The sequence below is a fragment of the Gorilla gorilla genome, chromosome 2, assembly GCF_029281585.2.
Source record: "Gorilla gorilla gorilla isolate KB3781 chromosome 2, NHGRI_mGorGor1-v2.1_pri, whole genome shotgun sequence".
Lineage (NCBI taxonomy): Eukaryota > Metazoa > Chordata > Mammalia > Primates > Hominidae > Gorilla > Gorilla gorilla.
In genome coordinates this window covers 145,092,696-145,107,202 of record NC_086017.1, presented here as the reverse complement: position 1 = coordinate 145,107,202, position 14,507 = coordinate 145,092,696, and the positions used below count along the sequence as shown (strand labels likewise).

Below are 14,507 nucleotides of genomic sequence, written 5' to 3'. Positions count from 1 at the left end.
ACTTCTGTGGGTCTAATGGGGACCCAGGAATGGCTCTTTTAATGGCCCCCTCATGGGATTGATGTGGGTGGTTCCCAAATCCTGTGAGGTGGGCTGTCAATGCAATAGAGCCTGGGGTATGCCCATTTGTGCTTAGGCCACTGAGAAATTTATAGGCTCGATAGGCCTTTGGTATGTTCAAAGGTGAGTGAAGGATAACAAGGTGAAGAGATGCCTGTGAATCTGATTTTTTGGATGGCTGCAACTAAGAGTCAATGGGCATGAAAAACAATCCAAGAGCTCACATTTATATGAGGCCCTTATCAGTACTGAGAGAGACATTCTCACTTCACAAGCTTGGATGTGCAAAAAGAAAAAAATCACTTACTTCTTTAAATCAGTTATTGATTTCAAACCCCCCATCCTACTGTCTGGCTGGAATTCAATATCAACCATGCTTGGGTCTGGCTCCTAGAGCCATCTGAAGGTCCTTGGATGCCTACGCATTCAAGGGTGCCATTGTGGGTCTTTGGTCCCTTTCCCATTTGAGGCTGTTTAATGGCCCTGCTTCTCACCTGAGCCTGGAAACCCTACAAAGCTGAGACCCCAGGGTTAGGCCCACCTCCCTGTGCACACTCGCAGCTATGCCCTCTCCCGGCCCCAGTCCTAGGAAGCCCACTCCTCTGCACCACTCCCTCTCCCTACAGAATCCAGCTCCTCAAGGGTTGAACAAAAAAGCCAGAAAAGGAAGAGTGTGCAGGAACCTTTTTTATTCAATCCTTCTTTTACCCTTCTTGGAAAAAGTGCAAATACAGTGATAACTAAATACCATATCTCTATCAATTATCCTTTGGCCCAAAGCCCTTTGGGGTGATCCTCCATGGTGGATGCCCCATGTAAAGGTGAGGAATCTGATCCTGAGGAAGCAACCATTGTGGCCAATTTCACATAGATAATAGCTGGCCAGGCCTAGACTCAAACCAGGCTGTCCACCTCTCTCTGGTCCAGCCCAATTGCCCCAGCTGAGTCATTCTGAAGAGTCAGCGTGGACTAAAATGGTGGGGAGGCCCCTCTTTTCCCACTGATGTTCACTGGCCCATGGGAGGGAAGTGGGGGAATCTCTTGAGGGCCATTAAGGTGGGTAACAAAGGCAAAAGAACCAGGTAACAGTTCATTTACTTACCTTCTATTCAACTAGCAACAACATCACAATTATTCATTAAACAGGGCCAATTTATCCCTATAGCACCATGAGTTAAAGAGAGTTGCGGAGAAAAGAGACAAAGAGGGAAGGGTTTTGAGAAGAAAAGGCCCTGAGAATCCTGCACACAGACCTTCAAGGGAACAGCTCCATCTGGTGACTGCTTAGCAGATTCTTGCTCAAGAAACAAAGCCATACTGTGATTTTATTCAACCACTCTCAAAGATGGAGAGATACAGTTAAGCTGGAGGCTGAAGCCAGTCAGTATCAAATTGATACTAAAATATTATATTGCAGCAAATCCAGAAGAAATACATCCTATCTTTCACAACCACAGGAAGTAAATACCTGGAAGAAAGGTCCATCTCCTGCCAGTAGCACCAGATACCAGATTCATTATAACCTTTCATCAGAGATTAAATATGGAAAAAGATCCTGGAAAAGCCCTTGGCAAATCATAAATGAGAGGAAGTTTTTCTCCATGGCATACCCTGGCCATTCCTCCACTCTCCCAGCCACATCATGTCTCCAGCCCTGCTACAACTTGACAGCAATAATAATAACTAAAATGTGCACAGATCTTTACAGTTTACCAAGCCATTAACCCATTTAAAACACTTCTTTAATCAGTAAATCAGTGGGAAAGGCTTGGCTATGCTGTGGTAACAGACCTCTCGAATCTTAGTCACTTGACACAACAAAAGATGATATCTCGCTCACAGAACCTGTGGTGATCTGGGTAACTCTCAGGTCAGTGGCTCAGTAGTGCACCTCTGCCTGCTCAGGGCCTGGAGGATTGGCCTGAGAGCCCCCCAACCAGTGTCTCAGTAACCTAGACTGTTTGGAACCTGAGGTACCTCCATTTCATTATAAGCTGCCATGATGGATGGGGCAGGGGAAGAAAGTCCTGGAAGATCCCGCACTGCTAAGCAATGCTTTGTCCCAAAGTAACGCTCTTCACTCTGCTCCCAGCCTAGCTGCCGCAAGAGCGGAACAGAATATTCTGTGTGCTCAGGAGAAGAAAAGAGCAGATATGGTTGAGCACTAAAACCCTCTACTGTGGGTAGTGAACCTAGGTGGACACAGTTGCTCACCGGGACACGTAAACCAGCTTTGCGGGGCTGTCGGGTCGGGAAGCACAGTCTGGAAAGATTTCCCAATGGAGGAAGCACCAATTGTGGGTCCCTGAAGCTGAGGGGATGATGCCCAGGCAAGGCCGAGGAAGTCTGCAGAGGGCTGGGGAGGTGGGAAAGACGATTTTGCTCAGAGGAGGCAGAGATGGGGTGGTGGCTGAGAGAGATGCAGGGTCAAGGAAAGGATGGCTTCAGAGGGGAGAGATTTGCTGGGGCAAAAGGCCACAGGATGGGGAGGCTGCGGGGTCCAGGAGGACAGCTGATGGAGCGAGACCCTGCGGGCAAGGAGGAGATGGGGTGACTCTCATGGCAGAATCGCAGCAGAGTTCCCACAGCCCTGTGCGGCCACTATGACTAGTCCCATCCTGTACATGGAGAAAACGAGGCTCCTTCCAGTTGTCCCTCACGCCTCCCTTGATTTATGTACTACCTGATGTGTATAAGGACAGGTGGTGACAAACACATGGTCCCTACCCTTCAAGGACATATAATCCAGAGCTAGCACAAGACCTTAACACAGGGCAAAGTACTATGCTCTGAGTTCATTTGATGAGCGATGGGAGAACGGGCTTGATCCTAGCCATGCGGGAGAGACTGGAATTCAAGAGAGTCAAATGTGCTGGGAAAGACTTTCTGGGCAAAAGGAATAAGCAAAGGTGTGCAAAGGTAAGGAAGCAGGAAACCTTTGCACATCTTGAGAACTCGCCAGCCAGAGGCCTGTGAAGGAGCGCAGTGGTCAGGCAGGAGAGGCAGTCGGATGCAGGCTGAGACCATCCTGGAGGGTCTTGAGGCTGGCTTACCCCAGGCTGTGAGTAGTGGGCTCAGCCTAGTCCCGGCTCCTGGGTTAATGCTCACGTGTCTCTCTGCCCACTCAGGGCCTGGAGGAATGGCCTTAGAGCCCCCACCAACCAGGCTCAGGAAGGCATTCCTAGCTTAGAGTACCCTCCTGGAGTCTACACTGGAAGGGGCTCCTGAGTGGGCCGCGCCACACCCCGAGGAGCAGAGGCGCAGTCCTCCCGCGTGCTCCCAGCACACTCCACCCCTACCCAGCACACCCATGGGGCCCCCACCTTGCTCACCTGGGGGGAACCACCCACTCTGCGCCCTCTCAGGGAGAGGTGGTGGCCGCTGCTCTATCCCCTCCCTCTCTTCCTCTTCCACCTTCTCTCTCTTCTCATCTGGGTGCTGGAACCCAAGCGTGAAACTGAGAGTCAGAAAGTCTCAGTCTCAAGGCAGAGCGGGGCAACTAATTTAAAACGGCTTCTACTCCGGCCCCCAGTGTGACTAATCTCCTCCTCTTCGCTCCACAGGTCTATAAATGGGCCGCAGTAGGCACCCCTTTCTAAATCTGTAAAATCCCCAAATCCATTAAAAGTGACTTCAGAGGTCCCAGATAGGGACCAACATTTGTTTAAACCTTTTCCTCATTACATCTCATGACCGCCAGCTTACAAAAGAGAGACTGGGGGTTCTGGATGAGACGCATGCAATCCCTGAGTCCACCTTGGAAAGGACAAAGGCAGGTGTCACACCGTTCCTCTTTGACCCGAATCGCTTGAATCCCAGAGTTTCAACAGCTCAGGTGGGTTGAAGGCTCAGAATGTACCAGACATCCGAAGCGCTTTACATACATTTGCTCCTTGAATCTTCACGACAGCCCTGTGAGATGCAATAATCATGCCATTCCACAGACGAGGAAACGGGCCCAGGGGACTGCGGTCTCGGCTCCTTTCCTCTGGCTTTCTCAGAAAAGGCGCGGAGGCCCCCGCCGGGTGGGCGAGGCGGGGTGGGCGGCCCCTTGCGCCCTGGAGTCGCATTCCGCCACCAGGGGGCGCCGCCCCTCCGCCGCGGCCCGGGGAAGCCACCCGCGGAGGCGGCACGCCCAGCCCGCCCACGGGACGCCCCCGCGGCCCCACAGCCAGCCGGGCGGGACTCCACCACCCGGCTCAGCGCGCCTCGGACAGCCCGCTTCCCCGCCGGGGCGCCCTCGGGCCTGCGGGGCTCCCCGCGCCCACCGCACGCACGCACGCACGCACGCACGCACACACGCCTCCCCCTACTCGGAGGACCCGGGGGCTGAGCCCACCGGCGCCTGCTCACGGGACACAGCCTCGAGAAAACTTCCTCTCTGCCTCCCCGCGATAAAGCACCGTTTAGTCTATTTATGTTTTCTGCACGAAAGTGTATTAAACACGTTAGAGAACAAGAGGAGTAGAGAGTAAGGTGCCACGAGGCACCGAGAGGGCCCGCGGGAACACACGGCTTCCTCAGGCTCTCTGACCGGCCGTGAGCAGGGTGGTCCCCGGCCGCATTGTGGGGCCATTCGCACCCAGAAGCTGTTAGCCTCCCCACTGCGTCACTGGCACCATCTGGGAACCATTATTCAGCCACTGCAGGGGGCTAGGTAGCCTCTGCTTCCTCCTTCCAATTCCCAAAACCTTCACCACAGCACCTCCTGGGGCCTGGCCCTGAGATAGGCGTGCATGTCGGAAAGAAACTGTTGTCAGCATTCCAGGCACTGTCCACCCCGGGAAAGGGGCAGGTACCCATCCCGTCACAGACTCAGGTACCCGGGCAAGCCGGGCACGACGCCTATAGAGGTGAACAAGACAAACAGAAGGCAGACAGAACCAAGAAAGCATCCAAACTGTGGCTGCAATTGGCTGATCAATTACAGGTGCAATAGTGCCATGAAGGAGAAGTGCAAACAGACGGACAGATGCCTGCATGGAAATGCAGGGGGAAGCCGGTGTATGTGGTGGATTAACAAAGGTGAAAGAGGCCCGTTCCCTAGGGACTGGAGATCTGGAGCAGAGATGAGCTCTAACTGTGCCTTGAAGGATAGGGTAAGTTTGTTGACAGGGGCCTTAGAGAAGGTGTTCTGGGCGGAGGGGACTGCAGGAGTGAAGACTCAGAGATGAGAAAACTGGACCATGTTTGCCTGGAGGGCAGGGTATAAGTAGCGCCCCCAGTTGCAAGGTGCCTCAGGCAGAGCGTGGTGAGCGGTGAATTCTAGAGGGAGAGTGTATCATGTACATCTCCTTTAGTAACTAACAGGGTGCTGCTGGTGGATGATGGCGCGTCGCTGACAGAATTTTAACAGAGGCAAGATGCAACCAGATTTCAGGGTGTAAAAGGCCACTGGGGCTACATGTGTACTTGGAAGAGGGAACCTGGCTGGCAAAGGTCCTTAGGAGGGAGGCCTACTTGTCATTATGGCCACTGGGATACTAGAGTAGGAGACGTCAGAGCTGAGGGCAGGACCAGCAAGCAGCAGGAGCATCCCAGACACCCACAGGCTCCTGGCAGCCAGGATGAGCCAGCGCAGAATGCAGGGTTAGCAAAAGGCCATGCGGGAGCCCATCCCAGCACCAGAACTTGCCTTGTTATAAAACAGGCATTGGAAACTGGCTGAGCCTGGGCCCAGCACAAGAGTTCTAGTTGGCCTACAAGATATTTGCATGTCTTTAAGTTAGCTCCAAACACTGGGAGAGTTTGACTGGGGTTTTCTCTTGAAAAACCCTGGTGCAGCATTCCAGCCCAAAAACAATGGATTGGAGCTGAGTAGAGGGCAGTCCTTCAGATGGACCCTGTCCTGTCAGGGTGGCTGCGGTTCCCACATCATCTGCCTGGCCCTTGTAGGTATTTAAAACTTTCACACACACACACACACACACACACACACACACACACACTCAAAAGAGTCAAGTTAAAACACCAGAAATCCAGGTGGATGTTGGAAAAGACAAGCCCAGAAGGAAAGAAAGGCTGTTTGAGAAATAATGACCAGGGAAGACTGGCCATGCTTGAGGATGGATGGGCAGAAGATGTGAGGAACAAGTGGTGATCGCCAGGTGACTGCTTGTGGCCTGCTAGAGAATCAAATCCAACATTGAGCTCCTCATCCTCCCCAAACCTCCCTTCACTGACTTTCCTGTCTCAGTTAATGGCATTCCAACCTTAGCTGATTAGACCAAAAACTTGGAGACAATAGAAAATAAGCTTTAAAAAGACTTTTTAAAATCTGCTTTACTGACATATAGTTTATGAACAATGAAAAGCATTAATTTTAAGCCTACTTGCTGTTCAATGAGTTTTGACAAATGTATACAACCACACAACCACCATTTTAATCGAGATACAGAACATTTCCATGACCACCAGAAAATTTCTTGATACTTCTTTGCAGACAATACTATCCCCACCTCCTCACTCCACCCTCCTTCCTTGTGCAAGCAACCAATAAGCCTTATTTCACTATAGATTAGCTTAACCTGTTCTAGAATTTCATATAATCGGGGTCATGTAATACATTATGTATCTGGTTTCTCTTGCTTAGCATGTTTTTGAAATTCATTCGTGTGGCTATGTGTATAAGTAGTTCAGTCCTTTTCATTGCTTGGCAGTATTTCATTGGATAAATAGATCATAATTTGTTTTTCTGTTCATTTATTTTTTGGCATTTAGGCAAAATATGTTTTTCTGTTCATTTGTTTTTTGGCATTTGTTTATAATGTTTTTACTATTGTGAATAAAACTGCTTAAAAATTAAGCAGTGCACATTTGTGCACAAGTCTTTCTGTGGACCTATGTTTTCTTTTCTCTTGGGGAAATACTTAGGAGCAAAACTTGCTGGATCACAGGGTATGTGTACATTTAACTTTGTAAGAAACTGCCTATTTCCAAAGTCATGCCATTTAATGCTTCCCACTGGCATGGGAGAAGTCAGTTGCTCCGTATCATTTTGAAAACTTGGCATCATTAGTGTTTTTTAATCATTGTCTTGAGGTTTAACTTACATGCAATAGTATCCATATATTTTTATTTTTATTTTCATTTATTTTTTGAGACAGAGTCTCGCTCTGGTGCCCAGGCTGGAGTGCAGTGGTGCAATCTCAGTTCACTGAAACCTCAGCCTCCTGGGTTCAAGCAATTCTCATGCCTCAGCCTCCCGAGTAGCTGGGATTACAGGTGCACACCACCACACCTGGCTCATTTTTATATTTTTAGTAGAGATGGGATTTTGCCATGTTGGCCAGGCTGGTCTTGAGCTCCTGACCTCAAGTGATCCACCCACCTCAGCCTCCCAAAGTGCTGGGATTACAGGCATGAGCCCACCGCACCCAGCCAATATATTTGTAGAATAAGGTAAATTTGTTCTGATAAATGTGTACATCCATGTGACTTCCATATCCAAATTAAGATATAGAACATTTCCATCTCCCAAATAAGTTCTCTCCTGCTCCATTATGGTCTCCTCATTACCATACCTCTTCCCTGCAGGGAACCTCTGATCTGCTGTCTATCACAGTAGATTAGTTTTGCCTGTTCTGGAATTTAATGTAAGTGGAATCTTAAGTATGTCCTCTCACCATAATGCCTTCGAGTGAGATTCATCCATGTTATTGTATGAATCAGTAGTTTATTCCTTCCCCCACATGCAAAATGAATTTTAACTTTAAAAATTTTTTTTAAATCTTTACATTATCAACATCTTTAATAGTCATGAAATCATTATTTCAAATGGCCTAAGCCCATCAGTTTGTGTTTCAAATGATTTTACTACATCTTAAATATCTAATAAAATATGTAGTTTTAAAAGTCACATATTTGTAGAATGAACCTAGTAAAGGCTTATCATTGAAGACTGCCTGTTGAATATTCCTGTTTTCCATTATATCCATAAGTAGCTTCTTAAGTAGGATCAGATTATGACAATCAGATCATCTAAGTTTCTATGAAGGCAAAAATTTAGTGTCTGCTTTTTCAGTTTTCATATAAAAATGCTGATAAGACTATCTGAAAAAGTGAAAATACTATCTTAACTATCCTATGCTTCGTTAATTTTCCACAAGATATTTTTAATTGAATTTTTTGAGATATTCGTAGATTTGCATGCAGTTGTAAGAAATAATATAGACAGTGGCCAGGCACAGTGGCTCACGCCTGTAATCCCAGCACTTTGGGAGGCTGAGGCTGGCAGTTCACCTGAGGTCAGGAGTTCGAGGCCAGCCTGGCTAACATGGTGAAAGCCTGTCTCTACTAAAATACAAAAATTAGCTGGGCGTGGTGGTGGGCACCTGTAATCCCAGCTACTTGGGAGGCTGAGGCAGGAGAATCGCTTGAACCCGGGAAGGCGGTTACAGTGAGCCAAGATCGCACCACTGCACTCCAGCCTGGGCGACAAGAGCAAGACTCCATCTCAAAAAAAAAAAAAAAAAAAGAAAAGAAAAGAAAAGAAAAAAAAATACAGAGTGATCCCTTGTACACTTTGCTTAATTACCCCCAATTGTAACATTTTACAACACTATAACATTGCAGCCAGAATATCGACATTGATACAATCCATTTATTTTAGATTTCTTCAGTTTTACTTGTACTCATTGGTGTGTGCATATATGTGTGTGTGTCTATAGCTCTACACAATTCTATCACCTGTGTAGCTGCATGTATCCACCACCACAGTGGAGATACTGAACAGTTCCATCACCATAAAAATCTCTCCTGTTGCCTTTTTTTTTTTTTTTTTTTTTTTTTTGAGACAGAGTTTCACTCTGTCACCCAGGCTGGAGTGCAGTGGCGCAGTCTCAGCTCACTGCAATTTCTGCCCCCAAGTTCAATTCTCCTGCTTCAGCCTCCTGAGTAGCTGGGATTATAGGTGCCTGCCACCGCACCTGGCTAATGTTTATGTGTTTGGTAGAGACAGGGTTTCACCACGTTGGCCAGGCTTGTCTCAAACTCCTGACCTCAAGTAATCTGTCCACCTCGGCTTTCCAAAGTGCTGGGATTACAGGCGTGAGCCACTGCACCCAGCCTCCTGTTGCCCTTTTATAAACACACTCACCTCCTTTCCTCCTGCCCCCTCCCACCCCATCTCTAGCCCCTGGCAATCACACTAATCTATCCTTCATTTCTAAAATGTAACTAATCTATCTTTCGTTTCTAAAATCTATCCTTTGTTTCTAAAATTCGTTTCTAGAAGGTATATTCTAGAATGTATACACCCATACAACATGGATGTATCTCACCCAGAAGGCTTAAGGTGAGAGGACATATTTAAGATTCCACTTACGTTAAATTCTAGAACAGGCAAAACTAATCTACAGTGATAGACATCAGATCAGTGGTTCCCTGGAGAGTAGAGGTATGGTAATGAGGATACCATATAGTATATATAACGATACACATAATATATGGTATATATAATCATATGGTATGTATTTTTTTCATTCAATATCAATATAATTCATTGGACAGTCATTCAAGTTGTTGCATGTATCAGTAGTTTGCTCTTTTGTATTACTGAGTAGTATTCCATGGTATGGATGTACCACAATTTGTTTAACCATTCACTCCTTTTCTTTATATATATACTTTAAGTTCTGGGGTACATGTGCAGAATGTGGAGGTTTGTTACATAGCTGTACATGTGCCATAGTGGTTTGCTGCACCCATCAACCCATCATCTACATCAGGTATTTCTCCTAATGCTATCCCTCCCCTAACCCCTGTAACCCCCTGACAGGCCCCGGAGTGTGATGATCCCCTCCCTGTGTCCATGTGTTGTCATTGTTCAACTTCCACTTATGAGTGAGAACATGTGGTGTTGGGTTTTCTGTTCTTATGTTAGTTTGCTGAGAATGATGTTAACCATTCTTTTCTTGAAGGACATCTGGCTGATTTGAGTTTGAGGCTAACAATGAATAAAATATACTATGAATATTTGTATGTAGGTATTTGTGGGAAGAAAAGTTTTTATTTATCAGGGATAAATATCCAAGAGTGTAACTGCTGAGTCATACGATAATTGCATGTTTAATATTTTAAGGAATTGCTATTGTTTTCCAGAGTGGCAATATCATTTTACATTCTCGCCAGTAATGCATGAGTGATCCAGTTGCTCTGTATTCTTGTCAGCATTTGATATTGTCACCCTTTTAGTTTAGTGATTCTGATAGGTAGGTAGTAACATTTCATTGTGGTTTTAATTTGCATTGCCCTGATGGTGTTGAGCATCTTTCATGTGCTTATTTACCATCTGTATATCCTCTTTGGTAAAATGTCTGTTTACATCTTTTGCCCATTTTCTAATTACATTGCTTTTTAACTGTTGTGTTTTGAGAGTTCTTTATGCTCTGTAAATATTAGTCCTTTGTTAGATGTGTGATTGGCAAATTCTTTCTCCCAGTCTATAGTTCATTTTTTCCATCCTCTTCACCTGAACTTTCACAAAGCAAAAAGTTTCATTTTTATGAGATTCAATTTATTAATTTTTCCTCTTATGAATTCTGGTTTTGGTGTCAAGTTCATATTACTCAGTAGTTTTCCATTGTATAAATACCATATATCTACATGTTTCGGCCTTTGACTTGTTGATGGACATTTGGGTTGCTTCCAGTTTGGGGGCCATTATGAACATTTGTGTTACTGTCCTTTTATAGACATATGTTCTCATTTCTCTTGGGTAAATACCTAGATGCGGAAGTGCTGGATCATATGGTGAGTATATATTTGACTTTATAAGAAATATTAAACTATTTACCAAAGTTATAGAGTTGGATTACTACTTACCATTTTTGGCCTTCTTCATTACTTTCCATAGATCCAAGTTTCTACCTGGAATCCTTTACCTTTAGCCTGAAGAACATCCCTTAGAATTTCTTGTACCACAGTTCTCATGGTGACAAATTGTCTCAGCTTTTGTTAACCTGAAAATGACTTTATTTAACTTATTTTTGACAGATGTTGTTTACTGGATATAAATATAAAGATCTGGGTTGGCAGTTTTTCTCTTTTGCACTTTAAAAATGTCATGTCATTGTCTTCTAGATTCCATTATTTATGCTGAGAAGTTAGCAGTCCATTTGTGTCATTGATCTCTGTATGCAGTCTGTCTCGTTATGTTTTGTTTTCTAGCAGCTTTCAATATTTTCTCTTTATCTTTGGTTTTCAACCATTTGACATGATGTCCCTAAGTGTGCTTTTATTTATATTTATATTTACTTATATTTATCTTTTATTTATATTTATCTGTATATATTTATATTTTTAGTTCACTGGGCTATTTTATCTTGCTTGGGATTCACTGAGTTATTTTTCAATTGAGAAAATTTCAGCCTTATATCTTGAAAGATTTTTTCTAGCCCATATTTAGTCTCATCTCCTTCTAGAACTGTGATTAACCATATTGGACCATTTGATACATTCCACAGGTCTTGTTCATTTTCCTTCATTTTTTTTCCCTCTGTGGTCCTCAGATTGGATAATTTCTATTGCTCTGTCTTAAGTTTATTTAGCTTTCTTCTGCCATCTTCTGTTAACCCACTCTTATGACCATCCAGTGATTTTTTAAATTTCAGTTTTTATATTTTTCACTTACAGAAATACAATTTGATCCTTTTTTAATAACTTCCATTTCACTGCTGAGACTCCTGAACTATTCACTCATTAAAATAATATTCTCATTTAGTTGTTTGAATATATTTTCCTTTAATTCCTTATTTTTAATTTATAATTCCTTATTTATAATAGCTACTTTAAATTTTCTGTCTGCTAAATCCAACATCTGGGCCATCTCATGCTCAATTTCACTTGATTACTTTTATTTCTGGACTTTGGGTCACGTTTTCCTTTTCCTTTGCTATTCTAGTTATTTTTTAGTATCTGTTGGATATTATGAATGACATCCTGTAGAGACTCCAGATTCTGCTATCATCATCTAAAGAATGGTGATTTTTGTTCTAGTAGATAGTTCACTTATTAGCTGACCACCTTGAACTTATGTAGGCTTGGTTTTATATACTTTGTCAGGAAAAATCTATAAAAATCCCAGATATTTGTGAAGCCCTTCTAATTTATTGGGTCTCAACCTCCAAATTCTGTTTCCTCTAAGGATCTCATTAGGGCTTGATTTTAGGCATTTGCAAGGCAGGTCTAGAGTGTACTTTGTTCTAGGACATGTTCCTACTCCTCCTCTAATAGCACAGGGGTGTGAAGGCTTGCTGCCCCATCCCAATGTTTTCAGGCTTTTGGTTTGTATAAGGTAGGAGGTGAGGGAAATAGGTGGTGTTTCAGCCATAGCCAATCACCTTCTGCATGTCTGCACCACCCAACGAAGGCTTCTCTGATCTCTTGTTCTGCCACATCTTTCTAATAAGCACCCAGGGAAGAACCATGGAGAATCGTGTGAGTGTGTGCAAATTCGTATCTGGAACTCTCAGTTATTCCCGATTGATATGTTAGACCAAACTCAGCTTTTAGGACTTTATGAAAATATTAGCTGATTTCTTTTTACCCACTTAGATGGTGGCCTCCTCTTCTTCCTGCGTTTCACTAAAGGTAAAATAGTTTTTGTGTTTCTGGGTTGCCATGCAACCTCAACTCTCTGATGGATTTATGAAAAGTTATGCCTTTGCAGGCTGCCTGAGCTTGTTGTTGTTAAGAATGGGAACAACATTCACATGCAGCTTTCTACCTCCCAGCAGAAGTGGAACACCTCAGTAATGTCCCCTTATAGAAAGCCATTACATTGTACAAGTAGCACTAACCATAAAAAAAATTGATAAATTAAACTACATTAAAAGTAAGTACTTATTTTCATTGAAAACGCCATTAAAAGAGTGAAACAGCAAGCCATGGAGAAGAAAAGAAATTACCAACTTATACAGCAGACAAAAGATTTGTACCAGAATCTGTACACAAAACTTCTACATGTAAACAATAAACAGATATACCCAATAGAGAAATGGGCAAAAGACTTAAACAGATACTTCACAAAAGAGGATATCTCCAGCAAATATATTAAAATGTACTTAATATCATTAGTCATCAAGGCAATGAAAATTAAAGCCACAATATGAATCTACAATACCCCCACCAAAATGACTAAAGTTAAAAAGACTGATGATACTAAGTGTTGGCAAGAATATGGAACAATAGGAGCTCTCATACATTGCTGGTGGAAGTGTAAACTCGTGTATTCATTTTGAAGACATTTTGGCATTTTCTACTAAAGTTGAATACTTGCATATCATCTAACCCAGAAATTACACTCCTAGGCACATACTCAACAGAAATGCACCACACACGTGCACCAAGAGACGTTTAAGATGTGTCCTAACAGCATTATTCATAGTAGCCTCAAACTGGAGACAATACCACACATATACACAAACGTATCCAATATACATACACCAATAAACATAAATGAACCACAGTAATCACAACATCATGGATGAACAGTACAAACATTTCATTGAGTGAAAAACTAAAACACAAAAGAACACATAACCAATAATTTCAAAAACAGGCAAAACTAGACTATCATATTGTAAGTTATAAAAGTGGTTAAATTTGGGAAGGAGAGAAGTTTAGTAATGGGTAGGGGCATGAGGGAGGTTTCTATGACTGTGGCAACGTTCTACTTCTTGAATTCATGGTGGGAAATTGTTTTGTCATAATTCATTGAATCGTACATTTATACTTAATATACTTCTGTGTATTATATTCTACAGTATAAAATGTTATAGGCTGGGTGCAATGGCTCACGCCTGTAATCCCAGCACTTTGGGAGGCCGAGGCGGTTGGATCACCTGTGGTCAGGAGTTCGAGACCAGCCTGACCAATATGGTGAAACCCCATCTCTACTAAATATACACAAAAAATTAGCCGGGCATGGTGGCGCACGCCTGTAGTCCCAGCTCTTCAGGAGGCTGAGACAGGAGAATTGCTTGAACCTGAGAGGTGGAGGTTGCAGTGAGCCGAGATCACAGCACTGCACTCCAGCCTGGGTGAGAGAATGAGACTCCATCTCAAATAATAATAATAATAATAATAATAATAATAATAATAAATACAATGTTACAATGCCATGCACGTATTTCAGTTGGGCACTATTGCAATTGCACCATCATCCCAGGGATAAAACATAGAATCATTCTTAAAGTGAAACTCATACCTAATATTTGATTTCCTAAAGGTTGATTTAATTAGAGGTTTTGGGTAAATTTTAGATTAAAATCAATACTCACAGTTTAATTATACGATCGCATGCTACTACCTTTTTAAATAAATGGTTTTGTATTAAAATGTCCTCAAATAGAAAGCATTTCCAATTGTCAAACTTTTACTAATTTACCTTTACATTTCTGAAGTTGTTTTGAATGATGTCTGAGATAATCATATTAAGGTAAGAT

The 14,507-nt window shown here is 43.5% G+C and overlaps 1 protein-coding gene across 1 annotated transcript; it reads left to right on the top strand.

The window, feature by feature from the left end:
• Nucleotides 1–2,982: 2,982 nt before the first annotated feature.
• Nucleotides 2,983–3,568, top strand: LOC101128560 (uncharacterized protein C3orf36). Its single transcript, XM_004065415.3, is given in 1 exon segment — nt 2,983–3,568. A coding segment is annotated over 1 exon segment (498 nt). The 5' UTR covers nt 2,983–3,070.
• The last annotated feature ends 10,939 nt before the right edge of the window (nt 3,569–14,507 follow it).